The 24,592-nt window shown below is 41.3% G+C and overlaps 1 protein-coding gene across 1 annotated transcript in view; it reads right to left on the bottom strand.

Moving 5' to 3' along the window:
- LOC311491190 (cadherin-2-like) overlaps positions 1 to 24,592 on the bottom strand; it is a gene marked incomplete at its 5' end in the record, with an annotated part of 63,964 nt that overhangs the window by 28,627 nt on the left and 10,745 nt on the right. Inside the window, 3 exons of the mRNA XM_084549047.1 lie at positions 899 to 1,054; positions 2,850 to 3,023; positions 5,665 to 5,894. Of these exons, the coding sequence (XP_084405173.1) occupies positions 899 to 1,054; positions 2,850 to 3,023; positions 5,665 to 5,894 (560 nt within the window). The remainder of the gene's footprint in view (positions 1 to 898; positions 1,055 to 2,849; positions 3,024 to 5,664; positions 5,895 to 24,592) is intronic.

Genomic DNA, 24,592 nt, shown 5'->3' with positions numbered 1-24,592 from the left:
ATACTTGAAACCCAATGATTAATGGATAAAAAGACATGTCTGAAATGTGATTGTTTTCTAAAGATAAAAGAAAATAAGATTAACTACTTCCCCCTGTCTACAGTCTTTATGCTAAGCTAGTCTAATCAGCTCTTGGCTCAAGTTCTGTGCTTCTTGCACAGAAAAAAATATAGTCTTCTTTTGGATACTGATATTGTCTTGGGAAGTATGCAAATATGTGCATTAAAGTTGAAAACTACTTCAGACTACTACACTGCAACAGTCTTATTTCCCTGATTCTCTGTAACAGACAGATGGAGACAGTAGGCTGGGGTTGGGATGTCGGTGAGCGTCTGTGGCCTCAGATTTGCTGGTTTTCAATACATTTAGCATGTTGAATCAGAGGTAGAGTGCGTATTTGACAGGGATCACTCTGACTGGCTGATCTGATCAGCTTAGCAAACCAATGCACAACAACAAAATAAAAATAGAAGGGTCACAACTGTTTTGGAGGCACAAGGGAGACAATATTAGGAAGGTGGTCATAATGTTACGCCTGATCAGTGTAGAAGCTCTCCCCATTTCCTCTTTTCATTGACGAATACACACTACTACTGCCGGTATAAGAGTTATGCATTGGCTGCAGGCTCTTGGCAGTGTCTTCAAGTGCTACCTCTACGTCCAAACTCAGGTCCTTACCTTAAATAAACAGGAGCAACTTTAGAACCACATTTTATTCAATAAGCACTCAATGATGTTTGTAATCTGTAATTTTAGCTTTTTAGAATGTGTAGTTAAAAAAACGTGGACAACCACAGTGTTTTTAGTCAGCACATGTTTTCAAATCGTACAGTAACCTGTGTTGAAAAATCCAACGATTGCATCGCTTTGACCTTAGCTGCCATTCACAGAGCCTTACATGGAAGTTTGAGATGTGCTCTCTGTCCAGAGGCTTGGTGACCGACAGCTGGCCTGAGATTGGATTGATGATGAAGATTCCAGTCGGAGGCTGATCGGCTCCAGGGCCCGTCACACTGTAACGCAGCATCCTGTTCTTATCCCGGTCTGAACGGATCTAGAAAGCAATAAAAACAGAATAAGTGAAATGCAGCATATCAAAGTCTGCACAAAATAAACACAATTTTTCATTTCTTTTTGTGTGCGTGTGCCGCTGTCACTGTATTTTTGGAGAAGCGCGAGTCCCTGTTTAAAGGTAAGAATAAAATAAAATGCAAGAAAAGCTCAACTCTCTGCGTTTGACCTGGATGTGTCTTGTGTGTGTCAGGATGACTTTAGGTTTGCACAGGCAGCAGTCAGCACTCGAGGCTGCTGCTACATAAATACAGGAAATGTGATTTGAGCTGAAGTCAAAATAAAGTGTGATGTCTCGTGCTCCATTAATATCCTGCACGTTGTCCGGATCATCAAAGCAGAGAAGAGAAAGGAAGCACTGTGAAGACTAGCAGCGACGCTCACACAGACATGTTTACAAAACTCACAAAAAGGATGGCTGACAATTCATATTAATCATTTCAGGTTTTAGTGCATCCGTTATTGAGTTTAATACTAACACGTGGCAGTGATCATGAAGTACTTATACTAGTAGAAGGACTGAACAAATACACAAAACAGATCACTCTCAGTCTGATAGCTAACCTGACTTTCCTCTCAAAAAAGATCAACATTTACTGAGGAGGACAGGCTGCAAGAGATCTAATACATGCACTAATTTCCAAAGCCACAACCCTGCTATCATTAGAACAAAACAATATATTATTTTTATTTTTTATTTTTTTAAAAAAGAAAAGCAAAATGTGGTCGACTAGGGTTAAGACATTTACCATGAACCTCCATACCCCTGGTTCAAGTGTGGCCGGGACATTTGTCGCATCTGCCTTTCTCCTACGTGAGGTAATCTCAAAGTCTCCTAGCTTTATGAACTTTAAGCAGTACCTTCAGGTTGTTGACACGTTTTTTGAGAGATCATTTTGTTACATAAAGGGGCTCGACAAGGTAGATTAATTAATAGATTAATAATACATTCATCTGTAATGTAGCTGTCATAGGCTGCATGTGAAAAGGCCAGCTGCTCACCTCCTGCTTAAAAACATAATATATTTCTACATCTCTCAGGAACTTCGGGCTGGGTTCAGTGTTTTTCGGCGCAAGTATCGTGCTTTCTGCCCAAAACATGATTAACAATGTAAAACAGACACACCACACTAGAGTCGTGGTTTGTGCGTAAAAGTGGCTGCAAGGCGCGGCCCTCCTCTCATTGCATATCCATTTAAGGAAGGTGCATGCAAATAATAGGAGGAGAGGAGACATACAGACATGTGGGAGGTTCGGAAGAACTGTGAGGAAGGCTGCAGTGGACAAAGGAATACGTTAAATAAAGACTTCCATGCAAAAATGTTCCCTAGAAACAAAAGGGAAGTCAACAGGCCAGTGAAAAGTCCTAATTCTTATTCATAAAACATACAATCTAAGTGTGCTGCATAATTATTCATGCTACCATTTTTGATGTCCGCATCAGCTTCAAGATTAAAATGCATATTTAAATGTTACTTCCTGCCTGAGAAGTACTGCACCCGATCCACTGTCCAATTGTGACGGACTTGTCAGATCTCCAGGCTCATCTATCTGATAAGGGCTTTATAGACGTTGCAAGGTTTCAGTGCAAAGCTGGAAGTTGCAGCTCCCCACTCTGTTTCTGCCTCAGAGTTAACAGTTGAAAGCGGGCTAACAATGCCCCTCATTTCTTGTGCATTTAATTAATCCAATGTTGTTGTGGTTTTATATTTAAATAGCTGGTAAAGGGTGCCTCACTGCTACTGTGCATCTGCTTTGCTTCTCTGTGTGTGTCTTACCCTGACTAGGTCTTCGGGGAACTGTCCTCGTGAGTTCTCGGGGACGTTGATAGGCGGAATGACCCAGTCCCTCTTCACCCGCCTCAGAGTGCCATCACCCCTGACAACCACGCTGCGCCATGGAAACAAGATCTCTGGTACCTGCTGAGTCAGTGTTGCATCACTGGGCTTCACCTGCAAAGACAGTAAACAAGCTTTGTGTACATCATGCACACGGATAAACACACATATGCGCAAACACACAAACACATGGCACAGCCCAGTACAGTGCTTGGTGACTCAGGGCATTTCTGACCTCATTCCAGTGGCTTGGATTAATGCTCTCATTATAGTCTGCCTGATAAATGACCACCACCTGTCACCGCGTGTGGGTGTGTGAATGTGTTTGTGAGTTCTCTGCAACGACAGATCTGTGAGACTAGGCGCTGAGCCAGACACTCCTGAATGATAAGGAACAGGAAGATCTTCTCATTTGCCCTCCCACCATTCACCTGCTGCTCAGGAGGAGCTCAGTTCAGCTCCTTAGAGACAGAAATAGGTATTCTCAGTGGCTATCAGTTTGAACTCTGTTTTAATTATGGTTATAATATAGTACTATACACTACCCACAACAGCAACTCAATTAAAAAAAAAGAATGAAAAGGACAAAAGAAAATGACTGTTTCTGAATAAAACAGTGGGTAATGTTAATGACGGACTGTGTAGGTGATTTAGTGAGTAATAGGCAGTTTAGACTTCTGTGTTAATTTGACGCAGATCCCAAAGACATGCTTGTTAGGTTCATTGTGATTCTAAATTGGCCGTAGGTGTGCATGTGAGTGTGAATGGTTGTCTGTCTCTCTGTGTTAGCCCTGCAATAAACTGGACACCTGTCAAGGGTGTACCCTGCCTCTCGCCCAATGACACATGGGGTTGGCTCCAGCCCCTCCGCAACCCTCCAGAGGACAAGTTATGATTATGTTATTATAATAGCTCAAGGATATGATAACTGATTGTAAAAATGACCTGACTTCAACACTGCCACTCATGGAGTTATTGTTAAATAATTGTGAAATTTTTTTTCAAGGCTCTTATATACTTCATATGGTATAACTAAGGTGAATTGTACTGCCAGCTGGAGCCAGCTGAGCTCTAAATGTGTCGCCTGTTTGTCACACCATGCAGCTTCATTTGATAACAACCCTGGTCCGGCCTCTCAGCTGAAGAGCTCAGTGATGACACTGCTCCCCTGGCAAATGGCTGGCTGTTAACAGCCATAGCTGTTGCTCATGACTTTTTCTTATGAGGGGCTGTTGACAGCTTCGTTCACTCTCTGTGAATCTCCTCCTCACCGTTTGCAGCGAGTGTTGCTGATAGCAGCTAAAGCATATGGCAGCCGGGCTATTTGTGGGCTCTGTTTAGACGAACAGCCAATCAAAGCCGCTGCCTAGTCTGGATACATGCGGAGGGCCTTATTATCACTGTTGTACATGAAACAAACTAACAGATGGCTGTTTGACTCACTTTGTCTCCGCAATCAGCGCTTGGCCAACCCCAGACGCCTGCTGGGCTGAAAAAGCTGTGATTTTATATCTGTTCATACCGAAGCAGTGGGGTAGGGGTGGTAGAAAATTACACTTCTCTCACACGCTGGCTTCCTCAGACTCAGACGCAGGTATGTGTTAACACTGTCAAGCTCTGTATATGTTAATGAAGTCACGATTATTCAGATAATGTGCCTAATGACTCTGGATGAATACCATTCACTTTGGAGTTTAAATACAAAAAGCAGGGATGAGCCTATATACCAAGCTAATGGAGGAATTAATGCCCCAATATATCATTCAAGTTTTAATCATTTACATCAAAATATCCCAAAAAAAGTGAAAATGGCCATCAATACTTTCTGGAGACCAAGGGTACATGTTGCTATAGAGACACTACAAATTTAACAGAATTTAAATAAATACTAAATAAGCAGTGCTTTCGGAAAAACTGAATGCAATGAATCCAGAGTCACCAAACGCATCTTCATATAAATATACGGATATAGTGTAGAAGTTAAGGACGATAATGATACACTGATAGCTTACTAGTTCTTATCACAGTACAGTAGGGTTGCACTCATGTGAATAATCCAAATAAATACAGATTCAACAAGGTGTGTAGTAGCAGCTTTCAGAACCAAACATTTGACTCATGAAGAGCAAACCAGCTTGTATTGTGTAAGAAAAGGAAGCACTCATTTCCACTTGCAAAAATACATTTTCTCCCATGAATTAGTATTGTTGTACCACATCACATCAAAGCTATCATTAAGTAAAATATAAAGGAAAAAATGAGAACAGTATGAAGAAAAATGTATTAATTCCACTCGATATACTTCAAATAGGCTTAAAAAGAAACCCTTAACGTAAATGTTCACAGCACAACATCTATGGATGCAACAGCTAAGTCAAGTCAGACTGACCACTAAAATACTGTATTGAGTTGAATGAAATGGAGAGAATGTGCCCTTTAAACCTTTAATATGAAAGAAATACTGCATATGCAGGAATCCACAGCCAATCATTGACACTGGCTTTAAACCACCAAACAGGAAGTGGCTTAAAATCTTTATTAAATCCAAACAGTATTCTGTGGTGAGTACTGTGATGTTGTAGTATTACTGCTGTAAACAACTCTTGGGTCACTCCAGCTCAAGTACACAGTGCAAGTAAGGAAAGGAAAATAAATATGGGTTGCTGAAAACAGTTCTTCTGGTTACTGACAATAAACACAGTGATACACACTGCACGCCCTGCTAAAATCTACAAGAGGGACTGTAAGGTCGTACCTGTTCAAGTCCAGCGCTGCTGCCTTTTGGGCGAACGTGGAGATGCACTCTGGCCTTCCACACCTCTTTGGACTGTAGGTCTTGAGCGTAGACCACGACCATGACCTGTTCCCTTCCCGCCAGGCTTAGTCGCCGCAGGGCATGAACCCCACCTCGCTCTCCAACGCCGAAATCAGATGACTCTCCAACCTTGAACGCCACCTTCCCTCCACTGCAGTCCCTGAAGCTCACTGTGGAAAACAGACAGATAGACAGACATCAGACTGGGAGTGGGAAAACACACCTGTAAAATGTGCTGCGAGCGTGTTTGCCTGGGTACAAATACAAATACAGATACACCCAGCCGCCAATTCACAGGGTGTTTATCTTTTCCATCCTTGCTGAACCCACCAGAGAGTTCATCTTTACAAAATGTCTTTTTTTGTTGTTGTTTTTGAAAATGCTGTTGAGACTCAACGCTATTAAATACCATACATGTCTGGCCAAATACCAGGATTATAAAAAGTTTGTAAGATAGAAAAACTTGCCACATAAAGTTCAGTTATTCATTCATTGTTATGAAAAAAAGTAAACTAATTCCAAATCTCTTGAGTGAAGTTGAGGTCAGGGCTCTGTGCAGTTCCTCCACAGCAAAGTGAGAATATATTTTCTTTATGCTGCTTGCTTTGTGCATTGTCATATCGAAAAAAATTACTTCTTAAGACAGACACATAAGTCAAGCATTCAAGCATACTGAAAGCGCTCTATTGATTAAAATGTTATTGTGTGTTTTGTAAGGCTGGGTTTACAACATCCATTTTTGGATTTAAAACTATATGTTTGAAAGATCCATTATCGATTCATATATTTTTAAAAATACATTCCATTTCCTCCCATTAGAAAAAAAGGTTTTGCATTAGAGGGAAGGAGATCCAAAGCATGACAGAAGGTACGACTCCAAGAGCATGGTCAGGCGTTAAAGGCGTTAAAATGATGACGACAGAGATGAGCTGGACTGAAGCAAAGCCATGTAAAGGATGTGTCAACTAGAGGTGAAACAGTGTGCAATTACCACAAATCTCTGGAATCAACAACATTAGTTCTGTGACAATCATAACAAAGCAAAAATGCTTCAAAACTGACATATCTCTAAATGAATTGATATTCAATTGAATTAAATCGAATCAGGACCTTGCGAATCAGAACTGGAATGATACAGGAAATCAGTATCGATAACCCAGTCTAAGTGATTTCTACAATTACCATTTTTGTTGGTGAAGATTCTCAGTTATCCCTGTCATGACATCTAGAGGACAAAGACAACTGTTTCTCTGGTGACATACAGCCATTGAACTGTGGTTTTACAGCTTTTGTAGTGACAGCGGCCCAGCATGAAAAAAAATCGACAGTTGATACAGCGACCTACTTTCGCCAGTAAGCAAGGGGCCATGGTGGCCAATCAAGTGCACCACAGCACACGTTGCCAGGTGCTTACTACTGTTTACCGTGTGTGAATCACAACACACGACTATTCCTATTTAAACTGACATCCCTTGCCCACCAGAAAAGAAGTGGTGCAACCTGGGGAACCTGTGAATGGTCACAACAACCTGGAGACAAACAATCATAGCAAATGCAATTGCCCCCTGGGGCCAAATAAAGTTTTTCTGAATCTGAATTTCCATCCAAAGCTAGCCTGAAAGCCAGCCTCAACTTTCCCTGCCCACAGTATCTTGTGGAGGAAAGTGGCTCTGATTTGTTGTAGGACTATCTAATTGCGTGCAGAGATATTGTCTTTTCTGTTTTAAACACACTCCATAATGAAATCTAAGTGGTGTGTTACCAGACTCATATTCTGACAAGAATTGAGTCTGGCTATGACAGGCTAATCCACGTTGCTTAAAAGGAAAATTGAAGAGATAAAGAGACAAGAAAAAAGTCAAGCGAAGCCTGACTTACATTTAGATGAGCATAAGAAAGACTGATGGACCTGACCAGAGAGTTTAGCCTGCCCATAAATCCCAAAGCTGAAGACGGGATTTCCAAAAAGAAAACCTTTAATGGGCAGAAAAGAGACCTTTCTCTTTATTTGTTTGCCAACTATAGCCTATCTCCGCAGAGAAAATAGCTCGGGGAGGTACACAGTGCTGTGACTGCAGTTCAGCAGGAATCATCGCAACTTCGTTAACAGTATGATTTGAGCAGACACAGCAGGCTCATGCAGAACAAAGCTGTCAATGCCAAATGTCAGCTCATCACAGTCAGCATATTAAGAACAAGTCAGTGGATCCACAACAGCTACTTCCAGCTCAGCTGTGGAAGAGAGGAGGACCGAGCCAACAGCTTGGTTTCTGTCCAAGCATTGAGATTTATACAGTAATTCAAAAGGTTTTGATGTGTGAGTCATTCAGAAACATGTACATAGACCTTACATGGACCTTACTCAGATTGCTAATGTTACCTGAATGTTCGGCACATTATTTGCTTAAAAAACAAACAAAAAAAAAAACTGGACTTATCATCAATCACTGGCTCTGTGAGTTTATACTTAAATATATTGTGTAAAATCTATTAATATGACAATATTATAGTGTCAAAGCTAACTCACGAAAGCAACACATGAGATGATCATTTATGATGTGCCTACGTCCAGTAACTGGTTTATTGTAACATAACCCAACTCAGCACCACTTTTATAGAACAATATGCAAAATATCCATATATTGTATAACACTAACGGGAAGCGTGCAGATTTTTTTAAAGACTGTTTTTCACATTCAGTGCTAATTTATTCACTTCTCAGACGGCAGAAGCACATTTTATTCACAGCTTATTTTTAGTGGTGTTGTAATGATTTAAAATGTGCTTGATGGCGGAGAAAAGGCAGCGGCAGAGGAAACCTGAGAGCTGCGGATGACTGTGTGAAAGCAGCAACGCAAGCTATTATGATCCTCTGAACCCGAGTGCATCTGCCCAATGTGCATTCTTGCCCACGAGTCGGATGTCAAATGACTGCACTCCTAATGTTTCGTATTTTTGGCTATAACTGCTCTTATTTATTCCATTTATTGTTATGTGAAATGCAATACAACGCAATAAAAATTCTGTTTCAGTGCAGCAGTTGTATGATGTATTTGTATGTGACACTCATAGCTTTTTCTGCACCAATGAGCGCAGTTGTCATTTAAAACATGGATTTTGCGTATTCTCAGTCCGCCTTTGCTTTATGTTAAACATAGTTTGAACGCATGACCCAGCTTAGTATGACGTACTGTCACACAAGACAAAAGAAATCAAGAGGGGGTTGAATATTTTTCATGGCACTCTATGCTGCTCTGTGATACTTACCAGTTAGAGGGATTAAATATATAGTTTGCCTGAGGGAAAGAAATGGGCTTATTAAAATCAGAAGGGTCTGATCTTTATCACATGAATATGTTCTCTAAAAACCATGTCTCCCGGCCAGTCAGTGCTTTCTTCGTCTAAATATGGTTTATTGAGGTGGTTGAGAATCTGGTCTGAACATCCTCTTCTCCTGCCCTAATAGGCTCTACTAGCTCGTTGTAAATGCTCATATATTATCTATGTTCCTGCTCAAAAACACTCATGCTGCTACATGATGTTAGCACCGTCTGATTTAACACGCCCCTCCACCAACCACGCAGAGGGAACTGGGGCAGAACTAAGCGTGAGGCCTTCAGATGTTGGTGGGCAGCAGTGGGTGGTTCCCAGTTCAGCCTCTCACATTCAGAGAGCACAACACTGAAACAGATCAAGGAGCTGTAGCCCGAAGCTCCAAGTGTACAAAAACGGTACACGGGTAACGTAACACATGTAACGGATTTCTCCAGTTTTACTATTTTCTTTTAATTTTCACATCATGATTATTGACCAAAAAATCTCTTCACATTTTGAAGGATGCATCTAAGTACAGAAGCTATAGAAAGTGTCCCTAATCCATGTAGATAAATGTAGTTGTAATCCCTGAAACCAGGGTTAACAGTTGTTTTGTGAACATTACTTTCATAAATAAGCAAAATTGTTTAAAAAACTAAATGAATTGATATGGAATTAAAACGGGCAATACTCAGCCCTTGTTATTAGCACAGACTGTATAAAGATAGACGGTGGAACTGCTCCTCAAAAGTGAAGCCAAAGCAAGTAGAGCTCCCCCGATGGCTGGTTGCAGTACAAGTCATAAGCTCCACCCCCTCCATGTTAGTGGATGGGACTTGGGCCAAACTACAACAACAAAGTACACATCAAATAATTTTTTTTCAATGATGGTTTCTGTAATTTTAGGAAGTTAATATAATACTGATGCATACTCAAGTGTCCATTTTTCTGATAAGTTTTGTTTTAGTTCATTATTTGACGCTTTAGTAACGCGATGTGACATCATGATGACTACAAGTTGCCATGCCAACTGCTCCGTGTCCCATAGGACTGTGAGAGTTGTAAAAACATAAATAAATAAATACATTTCTTTGTAAGTGGTGGAGGTAGAGCAGAGCGCAGTTTTAATTAAATGAAAGTGCTGGTGAGTCTTGTGATCGGGTCATCAGTATCATGGCTAAGCATGGCTCTACTCTCAGACCGTACTGCGCAGACTCTGGCTTCAAAGTCGCAATTTGGCGCCGCCCCGTATCCCTGGGAAAATAGCATCAATTTGACGCATTGTCCATATTTATATACAGTCTATGGTTATTAGCAGGTCTGTAAAGCTGGCACATTTGTGCTTTGAGGCAAATTTTAACATGAACATGCTAATATACTCACAGCAGCATTGCTGAGGCCTTGTTCCACATGAGAGAGAGAGAAAAAAATCTGTTTTTGAAAATTAGGATTAAATTGAGTTCATTCATGTTCCATGTATAACAGGGGTGGCTGCTTATCATCTAATGTTAATGATTATCAGTAGCAGTGATGCTGGACTGTCCACACAATGAGTGACCAAGGCCATTCAAAGAGACCAAAAACTGTAGGCATATGCAGAATGGGATTAAATTGGGTGGGATTCATCCTGTCTATCTGTCTGGTTAGTGTAAGAACATCATAAAACCTTTTACAGATCAATGAGAAGTTTTTGAGATCATCAGTCTATGGGGTCTTTGTTACAAATTCAATATTAAGACACAATCAGGTAAACATGACATGATGCGGGTGTCTGGCTCAAGTAGTGCTATGCAGATATGAGGATACACACATCAGTGAACACACACAAATACAGGTACATGTGAATGTGTACACACACAGACACACACATTTAAGCAAAGAATAAAAGGCAACAAAGTGAACTAAATGGGATTAAAGCCTCACTGGTGAATCTTCCGAAGCAAGTTTCTGTCTGCTAAATACTCACAAACACTGTTGAACACTGTTGAGGCTGTGTGTGTGTGTCTGTGTGTCACAGTGACAGCTGGGTGTTGCTAGATAAACTCTGTCTAGGAGCAAAGCCAGAGGCCAACTTTCTTCTCCTCTCTGTCAACCCAACCCATGCAGACACAGAATATGAGAGTATAATATTTCATGAATTTAAATGATATAAAGAGGCTTCTGGCAGGCTGGCTCATTTAGAGCAACTTATCTAGGACATTAGAAACTGACATTTTGCATGCTATGTTCTGGCTCCTCAGCAGGAGAGATGGGCAGTGCTTTTAGATGCGGAAACATTGATGATTTAGAGTGTGTCCACGTTAACCAGGTTAAATCTATAAATGAGTGTGTTTTCTGTCTGTTTTCATCCTCCAGTGTTCCGTTGCACTGTGTCTTTACCACAGTCGACCGGTGTGGAGCTGAGTGGCTGTCATTAACCAGGTGACATCACTATGAAACAAGGACTTTATCAGTCGGCTGTCTCTATCTTACAAGGACAAGGAAGAAGAGATTTAGGTTTATATACACCGATCAGGCATGACATTATGACCACCTTCCTAATATTGTGTAGGTCTCCCTTGTGCCTCCAGTTGTGACCCATCAGAGAATGGACATGGGCCTTTTAAGAGGTGCGTGTGATGTCTGGCATAGAAGGTTGTTAGTGGGGGCCTTTGGGTCCTGTGGGTTGAGGGAAGGGGCCTCTGTGGATCAGGCTTGTTTCAGAGCATCCCACAGTGAATTTGGAGGCCAGGTCAACACCTTGTGTTGTTTTTCATGTTTTTTTGAGCTGTTCCTAAACCGTTTTTGTGTGTGTGTCTGTGTCAGGCTGCATCCTGCTGGGGATGGCTGCTGCTACCAAGGAGTGTCATTGCTATGGGGTGGGGGCGCCTGGTCTGGTCTAGGTGGGTGCTACATGTCTAAGTAACATCCACATTAATGCCAGGTCCAAAAGTTTCCCCGCAGAACACTGTATAGTCACAAGATGGTCAATGTTATTTACTTCTCCTGTCAGTGGTTGTAATGTTGTGGCTTAACCGGTGTATTGCTCAGATGTGTCAGGGCTGTGGCTACAGAAACCACCTAGAATGAATGATGTGGACATAATTTAATTTATTTCACATGGAAATCCAGGCACAGTATAGTACTCAGGGAATTGTGGAGGCTGAAGGCCAAAACGCTTCACCTTCCTTCAAATTACAACATGGTTAGTATTTCTGTGCAGAGGTCTCATTATCTTCTGAAACTGTCAATTCATTTAACCCATCATATATAATTACTTTTTGAATGTGTCTGTTCTTTTCTTTCATATGTCCTGATCATTTCAATCTTTGTATTTTGCTAAATTATGTCAAATCAGTTTATCTTTCTATTATATGTTTTTACTCTCTGATATGTGTGTAGAAATAAGAAACTAGCTAAAATCCTAATGAAATCAATACCCCCTTACTCATGGAATGGGCATGGTTTGTCAGCACCAACTTGGCAACTGCCCCACTTTCTCCTAGGAACTGCCCCTGTTCAGAAAGACTGTGCTTTCCCCTGGCCTCTGTGGGCGGGACGGCATCGCTCCACCACGGTCCTTCTGACAAAGATAACACTGGGAAGCATGCAGAATCAATCAGACACAGCCCTGAAAGGCCAATATGTTGCTGATAAACACATAACACAACAGAGTGAATGCTCAGCCGCTAGTCAGACAAAAGCAGTCGGAGCTCTGCGGTCCCATACCTGCATTACACACTCTGTCAGGGTATTACCATGTGAAGAGAGCACTGGGCTGATAGATGAATCACAGGCAATAAGAGCTCACAGTCTCTGAGAAGCCCCGGCTCAACTGCTATCATCACCTGCTGCTCACAGGTCCATCCATTTACTGACCCACCGTGCCTTTCTGCTAAACAGCAGGCTGCCTTAATGCACTCGGATATTTGTGTTGAAAGAAAAAAAACCTCCTCCCCTTAAACACACTTCATGGATGGCTGCTGTCCAGAAAGCGGCAGCTTTACAAAGAAACTGGGTTGTTTCCTGCTCTATAGGATAACTACAGTAATCTTAATGTAAAGAAACAGTGGCTTTAGGAATTTATGCTCACTTTGAAAAATATTCTCATGTTGTCAGAATTGAGAGAAATAGCAAACATACACCCAATCAGGCATAACATTATGACCACTTCCTAATATTGTGTAGGTCCTAGGGGTTGAGGGGAGAGCCATCTGTGGATCATCCCACAGATACTTGATCAGTTTAGGATCTAGTGAATTTGGAGGCCAGGTCAACACCTTGTGCTGTTTTTCATGTTTTTTTTTTAGTTGTTCCTAAACGTCGCCTGCGTCGCCACAAGGCACAGCTACATTTGTGGGGAAGTGCACAGAAGTAGCATCAGGCTACGGCGTTAGGGTCTGTGTAGGGTCTGTAGCTACAGTGTCAATGACAGAAGCCTAAACCGCCTATACATAACATCCACACTAATGTCAGGTCCAAATGTTTCCCAGCAGAACATTGTATTGTCACAAGATGGTCAATGTTATTCACTTCTCCTGTCAGTGGTTTTATTATTTTGGCTGATCGGTGTAGTGTTATATAGTGTGTATTTAGTGTGTTGTACAGCAACAGTTAAATGCATAACTGATCATAAATGCCTTCTTATGTCATCCAGCTCTTCAAAGATCTGTATTACTGCTGGTACCTGTATCTGACTGTCTTGTAAATGTTTTCAAGAATTCCAACCTCAGCATTTGAGTCCACTGTTTCTAAACAGACTGGGAAATACATAATCCTGGATGGACTACAATGAAACTGGGTTTCTGGGTTTGAATAAACCTGTATATTTAGTATATTCATCAGTCTTATTGGATGAGACTGTATTTATGGCTGTCAACAGATTAAAATATCTAAATATTTAAACTAATATTAGATAACTGGATCAAAACAAACTCTTCTGTATAGACTTTAGTGAGTCTAGACGAGATTTCATGAAGGAGACTGTGGTTTGCGCCCCAAAATAGATTACAATAATGTTCACTCGAACTGTATCTATCCTTGACCATAACCTCAACCCTAGCTGATAAGCCCGAAACATTATCTCTTTCAGGGATTGACCACGCTGTGGTTGCCAATTGTAGAGATTACAGGAAGAGCTGATTTTAAGTGCTGTTGTGAAGAAGAGCTTGTTGGTTAAAAAAACAAAAAAAACAAAACAATGGCTCCATAAATTGGAGATGGTTCAGATTTAAATTGTCAATTGAGCAGCAGAAGAATGCATTTTGTAGAGAGTTTCAAACCAATGTCTCGAGTGCGACTAATCTTTTATATCATTTACAACTACGTTATAAAGTGCAGTACGAAGAGTGTGCAGTGAGGAGTGGAAAAAATATTACTAAAGCGGTGGAATATCACATCGCCAAAGACTTGGTCCCTATTTCAATCTGTGAAAATAACACTTTTTAAAGAGGATATCATGTTTGTAATTTTTTTTCTCTGTTTTTTCTTCTGTTTTCACATCTGTGAGCATTGTTATGCAGGGAATGAATATACTTCATTATTTCATTTTACTTAATTGAAATATATGCCAGAAGTGTATTTTTACAGACATTTTTTATATAAATGTACAGCATTGATTTTGACTTGGAACCGTCTTATTTAATATTAAATGGAAAAAAAATGATATATATCAAATATTGCCTTTCAACTAAAACATATCGAGATATGATTTTGGATCCATATGGCCTTAGCCCTAGCCTCTTGTCTGGATGTATTTTGCAGCTGTCATGTAAATGAGCAACACAGGCTGGCATCCTTATGCTACATTTAATATATCATTCTGTTTTGCACCATACAGTGTTTTATATCATTGTATATTGTATCTTACTGCATCATGCAGCATAAATTAACAATGCCACACTGAAACGCTGACTCGCCCAGAGATATAAATCTTCTTTATGAATGCGATATAAATCTGCTTTACGGTGGATTTTCCATTCAACCCACATACACACACCCAGAGTAAAATCAGGAGGGCTTTAAGGAAAGCCTCATCTTAACCAGAGTTCCCATCTGTTATTCCGGCAGTGTTGGACAGACAATCGATATCTGTAGTGCAGATCTGCGACAACTGCTGATTGTCTTGGTGGACTCGCACAGCTAAATGAGATTTACTTCATTACACTGCTTTATTTAATTGTAGCAGCGCCAATACAGAACCACGAAATAGCCCCTGGAGAAATCAGACCAGCAACTGGACCTGTGGTCACACTTTTGTGTTTCCAATTCATTTTTAATAGAGCAATTCCAGGAACAGTCAACTCATAACAACACAATAGTCTGGCCAATTACTCTGAAGCTGAATAACATCGGTAATATACTGTCTCTGTATTTTACAGATATTTTTACTGGCTTCAATAAAGCCTCAGGCGTCACATTTTGTCATCAAAGACAGCAGTTATTTCAGCAGGGGGCCCAGAACACCTTTGTAACGTTTTCAATATAAATGTAACACAATAGAAGGCCTTCGGTTTCAGCAGAATGGCTCATTTCATACTGCGTGCAATCTTAAGACTGAGCTGCGTGTGAACAATCCACATTCAAATGCACTTATCGTGAATTCTTAATGTTATGTTTCTTAAGACTCTGATCAAGCCCTGCATTGATCTGCCTCTAATCACACGACACACATTAGCTGAGTGGCTTAAAGGGGCGCACAGCAGCCATGTTGAGGCTGATCCACCCACCCTCTCAACACTAATAAGCTGGAGCACGGATGAGGGGGCGTTTGGGAACAAACACAATAGAGTAACTGGAGACAGCAGGGATGTGCACACTCGTATGCAAACACATTGCTTTAGCACTGAGAACTGATCTAGCTTAACTACACCTAATCACATACATGTCACATGACTTCCATAATATAACATATTGTGGCATACTTAGATTGCTGATTGAATATTTAAACCAACCAGTACATATTGACTTTTAATACTTTTAAAAAGATTAGTAGAAATGTGACACTTGTTTGCATTAGGTAATATAATGAAAAATGTCTGTGGGACTGCAATGCTCTGGGAAACGTCTGGACCTGGCATTCATGTGGATGTTACTTAGACATGTACCACCCACCTAGACCAGACCAGGCACCCCCACCCCATAGCAATGACACTCCATGATGGCAGCAGCCATCCCCAGCAGGATGCAGTCTGACACAGGCACACACACAAAAACGGTTTAGGAACAACTAAAAAAACATGAAGAACAGCACAAAGTGTTGACCTGGCCTCCAAATTTAGATCCCAAACTGATCAAGTACCTGTGGGATGCACCGGAACAAGCCTGGTCCACAGAGGCCCCTCCCCTCAACAAAAGAACACAAAGATATAATAAACAAAAGGCATACTGACTTTTGGTCATGGACTAGTCAGGTAATCATTGTAGTACTTGTGTGTAGCACTAGTTCTGGAGCACATAGTCTGGCTATGTGAACTTGCCACATAGTGTTCACCAGCCGGAGTTCTACACAGCCATTCATGAAGCGCAATGACAGTTAAAATTCGGTACACAATACCATCTAGCCCTCGTCAGAGAGAGAGAGAGAGAGAGAAAGAGAGAGAGAGAGAGAGAGAGAGAGAGAGAAGGCTTGGACACAAGAGAGCAACAGAGAGAATGTGTGAAGAAAGGCATGAGAATGAAAGGAAAGAGAAGAAAGACAGAGACACGCAGAGACGACCACGGGGGAATCTGGACCCTCAAAGCCAATGAGACAGTGAAGATCTCCACTTTAAGATCTGTGCCTGAACAAACATGAGACTACTACCAATTATCACCTCCTGCACCTGCCAACACACAAACGCATAGCACACCATGTTCCTCCCCAGTCTATCAGTGGGACTCTCTTTTTCAGCAGGGCTGCTGGGTGTTAATGAACCCATCTCCTCGTGTTAATGAAGCCATTCACAGGTCCACTCCCTCCTGCTGCTCCTCTGCCCCCCTCCCCCTCAAGACTCCTCAACAACCACCTTATATGTAGCGTTTTGACAAGACTAGAGTTTCGTGTGAAATAAACCTTTGATCTACCTCAGGATCAGTACATTTAGATTTGTTGCAAGGGCAAACATCTTCTTGACTCGTTTTTTTCCTGGGAGCTGTAAAATGGCAGCATGCACCAAAGGTATCCCTGGGGAAATGCTTCAGGGAATCTGCGAGGTAGAAACCTGAGATGTTTAGATAGTCTGGTATCAGGTTATATGATGTAAACAGTATGATGGCTGTGTGTTAGCGAGCTGAGTGTGACCCTGGAGGAGTAAATGACACAAGTCTACTTTCTGCGGGGAAATCGACCACAGAGCTGGAAGAACTAAGAAGCCAGGATTCATCACATCGATAATCACAGTGTTACAGTACTTGAGGGCCTATGTGATAGCTTTAAATACACACTATGTCCTAATAGTAGATTAATAAGCCAAGACGTCCGTGAGGAAGATGAGGCTATATATGAACTATAGACTCCTTTTGTGTTAGTAAACATGATGAAGCTTTTTAGTGGGCGGGGCTTAATAGGAGGCAAAACAGTCTACAGGAATGTGTTAGTTAACACGGACTAGCAGCTTCTGTTGGCTTGTTTTTGACAATGGTGGAAGAAAATGTGATTTTTTTTTTTATCTGAACATGAACGGGCACTCACTTACCAGGACAGCAAGTGTTACCTGAAAAAGTCAACATTAATAGACGGGATCAGATTGGCCAGCAAGCATGTACACTAAAGAGAAAATGAGTTACGTCTTAATAGCTAACAGCACTAGCATGGCTGGATAAGTACCCTACATCTCGTACATGTCAAGCATAAAATGAACTACATACGTGTTATATATGAGATAGTTATATAGGCTAATGAATATGTCATCGGAGGCTATTACACAGGCTAATGGTTAAGAGGCTAATGTAAAAGAAACGTGTTGTTAGCTGCGTTATGTTGCAAAACATGAGGTGAATGAAGCCAGTTATCAAAATATCAGTGTAGCGTATTATTCTAATGTTAGCTAACGTTCTATTAGGAGCTAGCAAAAGGCATTTTATGAAAGCACACTCAAGCCTTTTTGATGATCGCCTCAGTCCAATCATTTTATCTCATTTAGCTATGGATTTCTCTGATCTTTCTGACTCAGGGTGGCAGCCGGTATGCGATAAATTTTCAGTTTGGAGCTATTAACCGTACTCCTCTGATTTTGGCACCCTACAACAGAGCAGGGTGACATTTTGATAACTGTAGCCACTGTGGTTTTTCATCTGCAGAGCTGTTGACGTCAAAACAACAGATCTTCACTGATATTAAAGCTTTAGCACAACAACAGCACAACAGACAGTGTAAGGTAATACCGTGGTAGTGGTTAATGACGAGGCAAACTCCTGTCTACTGCATAACAATTAGAAACCCCAGACATCTGCCCAGCATCTCAACCTCCGCCTTGCTGCATGAAAGGCAACCCAAATAGCCTCTAACTGCATCTGTCTGCTGTGTGGTTCTGAGCAGGTACTTTACAATGGGTTTATCGCTCATGCACGGTAATAAGAAGAAGATCAGTAGAGCAGAAGGGAGCAGCAGAGTTGGTGATAATTCCCCGGTGGCTGCTACCAGCATCCCCTTTCACATTATGTGTAGTCGTTAAGTGCATGCCTAATACAAAAATACAGAATGCAATATTGGAGTCGAAAGTCATAGCATTAAACATAAGCATGTGTTTGCTAAGATGTTAAAAACGACTCTGATTCACACCTGATGCATTAAAGAAAAAATAACAGTATAATGTGAATTACAGTATCCTTTGTAAGAAGGTAGATAAGACATGTCCAGGTAAAATGTCCAGGTTTCTGTTGATTTTTTTCTGCTTTCATGTGTGCCTCAGACTCTATGAAATGGTTTCGTTTAGGGCTGTGATGAAGCCTCAGTTCCGTCGATGGCATTCTGTAGATAAATATGTCAATTTGTGTGGTAAATGCTGATGCTTCGCCATGTTTTACGTGTATCCCCAATTGGCGGGCATGCTGAAAATGACAGACAAAGCCTGAACCCGTTCGAGGTGTGGGAAACAGCGAGCCAATAAAATGCACATATAGTAAAAATGAAACGGCTTACCACAGCAGCACAAAGGCTCAAAACAACAAGACAGCAGGGTCGGTATGAGAACTGTTCCGGTGAGTTATGTCTGATTGTGTTGGTTGGTCGTCAGTGCCTGGGAGCGGTTGCTGTGTCCTGTGTTATGCTCTAGAATTTTCTAAAGTATAAGCTAGTGGCTAATTTGGCAGTGCTAACCTCACATAGCCAGACTCAAATTTCATCAGAATATGAGCCTGGTATCACGCCTTATGGATTTCACCATGGGGCATGTTTCAACCGATACAAAGTAAAAAAAAAAAAAACTTCTGCACGCAGCTGGACAGTCTTACAACCAATCAGAGCAATTTTGTGGTAAACAAATTCAACTCCATGGCGCTCAGATGACGTGTGTGACGACATCACAGTTACCCTTTTGTCCATTACCACACAAAGACCACCCAAATAATTTGATCTTTGCCAGAACATAATCACTTCCCAATGGAGTGGCCCAGTGCATCTGCAAGCTGTAAGCAGTTTGTTTATGCACATATAAACCTATAAAACTTAACAACATTTCGATGATTTTGATTAATGTTACACTCTAAGTGGGTTGCAATTTCAAACTGCAATCCGCACAAGCCATTGTGTTAAGTCACACTAAACATTATCTTGGCTAATTTATAGCAAACTGTGGTTTTACCAGAAAATGTTGACATGTTGCTTCATTTAATGATTATTCATATCAAAGTCTGGACTTTGCTATGAATAAACATAAACACACGCAGACAGTACTTAAAGTTTTTATGGGTCAGGTCTAATTCACTGTTGTGCAAATATCTTGGAGAAGTGGGCTTCAATGACAGAAAGAATACATTTATAAAACATCATGGCTCAGCCTTGTCTATTGTCAGTAACCATGGTGACATGACGACTTCCTTTGTGCTACTTTTTCATTTGTATTTTTTGTATATTAAGTAACTCCTTCCTTCCCAGCGCAGCACGGTTGTATCTTATCGAGGCTCTGTTTGCCTTGTCTTATTTTTTAATCTATACAAGAACAAGTCGTCACTTGAGCTATTACACTAATTTGAAAGAAGCTCAAACATTCTACACGTGTTTTGGTTACTTTTTGCAGCTCTTACATTTATATGCTCTTTACAGTGATAATCCATAATCCATCATAATCCATGTTTTGGGTCTCAGACCTTTGCTAAATCACTTCAGCCATTGTTTAGATTGTTTTTATTATTCCAAACTAAGTGACAAACCACCAGATACTGTTGCTCCTTTATTATGAGTCTAGAAAAAGAAAAAAAAAACTATGTTAAGCCCCAATCTAAAAGGAAATAACTGCGAAGTCTGATCTGCTTTCCGCTGTCTAGTTTCTGCTGCCATGGCTTAGGACTGAGTGAATGTTAAGACAGATTTATCTCCAGAAGTAGGTTACAGGGACCCACTGACTTCTCCACATCTACTCTATGCATATATCTACAACTCAGAAGGAAACCTGAAATTTCAATCCAGATCTTTGGCAATGTTGTTAAACGTATTATTTAAACCAAAAAGGGAAATGTGTAAAGACAGATAAAATTTGAATATGCAATACACAATGTAATGTAATGAAGAAATCTCAATGGCATGGACTCATCCCAGTATCTACCATGCTGCCGTGGTCACATTGTGAGGAGCAAGCTGTCACCAGAAATGCAAGCAGTTAAGAAACAGCGGAGAGCAAATATATATTGTGGCCTTCGCACTATTTTACAGCCTAAGGGTGGGTAGAAAACAATGTTGAAAAGAACGGACTGAAATGCTGTTCAGTTTCACCCAGCTGTTTTTATACAGGTGAATGGAAGGGATTCTAATGGTCGTCATCGACTCAGGTAATTGCAATCGGGCGACAATGTGATAGTGGTGACAGGCCTAATTTCAGAGTGCTTGTGCAAAATGTGAGGTTGTCTGTCTGAAAGTTAAAGCTGAAACTGGAAGTGGATTTTTCTGGATGGTAATGATCACAAGCACACATGCAATTCCACCCAAAAATGGCCAAGAAAGAATAGATGGAGAGTTATGGCATGGCCGAGCCAAGGCCCAGTTTTAAAACTCATTGTAATGTGTGGGGATATGAAAAAGAAAACTTGCGACTACAGAAACTTCTAATGGAATAGTGGCCAAAAATTTTAGTCCGAAGATGTCAGAGATGGGATGACAATTATGCAAAATATGTTATTTCACGATCAGCCACAACATTAAAACCATTGAGAGAAGAAGTAAATAACACCGACCACCTTGTGACAATACAATATTCTGCTGGGAAACCTTTGGACCTGGCATTCATGTGGATGTTACTTAGACATGTACCACCCACCCAGACCAGCCCAGGCACCCCCACCCCATAACAATCACACTCGTTGATGGCAGCAGCCATCCCCAAGCCTCCAAACCTGACCTGGCCTCCAAATTCCCTAGATCGCAAAATGATCAAGTGTCTGTGGGACGCACTGGAACAAGCCTGATCCACAGAGGCCCCTCCCCTCAACCCACAGGACCCAAAGGCCACCACTAACAACATTCTGTTGCCAGACACCACAGGACACCCTCAGAAGGCCCATGTCCATTCTCTGATGAGTCACAACTGTTTTGGAGGCACAAGGGAGACGTACACAATACTAGGAAGGTGGTCATAATGTTATGCCTGATCAGTGTATCAAATATACGACATTTATCTGAAGGTACTGTATCAAAGAGAATCAAGTGTCTTACACATGCATTTTATGACTCAGTTAAACCAAAATGAACACTTCATTGGGGACGAATGTTGCCCATGGATTCCCTGTCTAGGGTATGGGACTGGTATGGGTATGGTGGAGCTGCAAAATACATTTCAGAGATTATGAGACACAAAAGAAAGCAATAAAAGTTTCTGTAACACAAAATCATGGTTAGTATTCTAGACTGTACTCTTTGCTGGAACAACAATCATTTGTGATTAGTGTCACAATAATCTGTGAGACTGTCTGCCGCACACTGTCCAATGCTTCATATCTGTCCAGTGTCTAAATAAGACACAACAACAATGGAGTCTCGGAAGACTCTGACCCACAAACCATTCAAAGAAATATGTCATGGATATATTCTCAAACAAAAGAAAGACTCAACCTAATCTTTAAAGCCATGTAAACATCTCCGAAGCATGCATTTAGACCTCTCGACCTCTCTTCCGCACCGCTGTTGGAAACCCTGTCTTCATGTTTTTGGACTCTATTTCCAAAAACAGCTCTATTTATGTTTGGAGCTATAGTTTAACTTTAATGACGGGTTATGAGTCACACTTTATAGTTCCTCTCGAGACAGTGCGACTGTAGGTTGAGTATAAACATCTGAGTGAGTGCATGTAAGTAATTATGACTGAAAATCTGGAGGCTAAGATTATAGAGTCAGACTGCCGCTGTGCTCGTCTGTATACGAGGAGCAGACTTAACTCAGACTGACAGGACGTGCACACTTTAGATACACGCAGCTAATCCACATAGGACAGCTGTCGCCCTGTCTTGATTGATCTGATAAACACACACACATGCACCGACATAGACTGCACACAAACAATGTGGCTGAGGGCTGTTTCCAGCCACACAGTCTATCAAACAGTTGGATTATGGCTGTAATGAAAGCTGATTTTGAAATTGCATCATCTTAAAATCAGCAGCCCCCCGCCCATCCCTCTTCATCATGAAAAAAAAAATCCCATAATCCCCCCTGAACCAATCCTTCCTCCCTGAGATGGGACCACACCCTGCTGGTCTGGGCACAGGACTGGACAGAAATATTTGTGTTTTTGATGCATAATGAACTTGAACGTCAACTGACGAAAACCAGACGTCAAAGCAAGAGAAACATGTTTTCTTTGGCTTTTAGGGTGGATTAGATATCTCAGTCGTTTCTGAGTCTGCTTCATCCAGCAGTGGATCCTGATGAGCGCGCTCTCATCCCCCCGGGGCATCAAATGCTGCCGTTTTGTCGTAGCTGCAGGCATGGTAGAGATATGCACAAGGTGCCCTTTGGCTTTGTGCTGTGACTGCGCAATTGACTCCCACATTAAAAACACCCACGGAAATATTAGATGCCGCGAGGCCGTTGCCAAATGTTCCGTGCTGCTCTCGTCACCTTCCAACATGTGGTCAATTTTAACCAGATGTTATTTTTTTAAATAAATACAAAACATGTTAAGTTTTTAGTTTCTGAATAAATCATGTGTTTTTCTTGTAAATTCAGACACAGAGAGAGCAAACAACATTTAATTCCAAGAACGGAACAAAAAACTGATCTCAGTAGAAAAGCAAGAATCCCATAACAGCTATGGACTGCACCACCAATCCAATGTCTTTCTTTGAGACATTAAACTTAACACTTGTAGACGTGTCACCAGTGTTATTGCTCTCTGTGTCTAATATTGCAGTGGGTGGTTAACATTAGAACACCAGCATATACTTTGATCAGGCATAACATTATGACCACCTTCCTAATATTGTGTAGGTCTCCCTTGAGCATCCAAAACAGTTGTGACTTATCAGAGAATGGACATGGGCCTTCTGAGGGTGTTGAGGGAATAGCCTCTGTGGATCAGGCTTGTTCCAGTGCATCCCACAGATACTTGATCAGTTTGGGATCTAGTAAATTTAGAGGCCAGGTCAACACCTTGTGCTGTTTTTCATGTTTTTTAAGTTGTTCCTAAACCGTTTCTGTGTGTGTGCCTGTGTCAGGCTGCATCCTGCTGGGGATGGCTGCTGCCATCAAGGATTATCATTGCTATGGGGTGGGGGTGTCTGGTCTGGTCTAGGTGGGTGTTACATGTCTAAAGTAACATCCACACGAATGCCAGGTCCAAAAGTTTCCTAGCAGAACATTGAATAGTCACAAGACGGTCAATGTTGTTCACTTCTCCTGTTGGTGATCATAATGTTATGCCTGATCGGTCTACCTGTACACTTCACCTCATGCAGTGCCTGTGATTTAAATCCTCCCGCTCTGCCTCCCCCACAGACCTCTGCACTACATCAGAGGAAGAGTTCAGTGTCCACAGCCAGACGAGGGGCACCAGCCAGGTGGGTTCAAGGACTGGCCACCACTTGCGCAAGGGAATATTATTCAAATATGTTACAAAGTCCAGTCCTACACACAGAGTCTTCCCAGTCACACAACGCACGTATGAGGGATAAATAAGTGGCAAAGGGAAAGTCACATGATTATGTGTTGTGAATCAAACATACTGACACACACACACACACAGTGGAGAGCCACAGGAAACCCCAGATTAAAGGAAATGGTCAAGCAGTGATATGACATTCTCTGTTCATGCATGCCGAAGCATTTAAGCTCCTCACAGATTAATTGCTGTCAGTAGAGAAATACCAGACATATGTTGAGTTCATTTAGAAAAAAACACTCTCTCCATTAGATCATCAGAACGTACAGACAGCAATTTTACTTTAACAT

Source organism: Chelon labrosus (assembly GCF_963514085.1).
Source record: "Chelon labrosus genome assembly, chromosome: 7".
NCBI lineage: Eukaryota > Metazoa > Chordata > Actinopteri > Mugiliformes > Mugilidae > Chelon > Chelon labrosus.
Note: the sequence above shows the minus strand (reverse complement) of the source record. Positions and strands in the feature narration are given on the sequence as shown.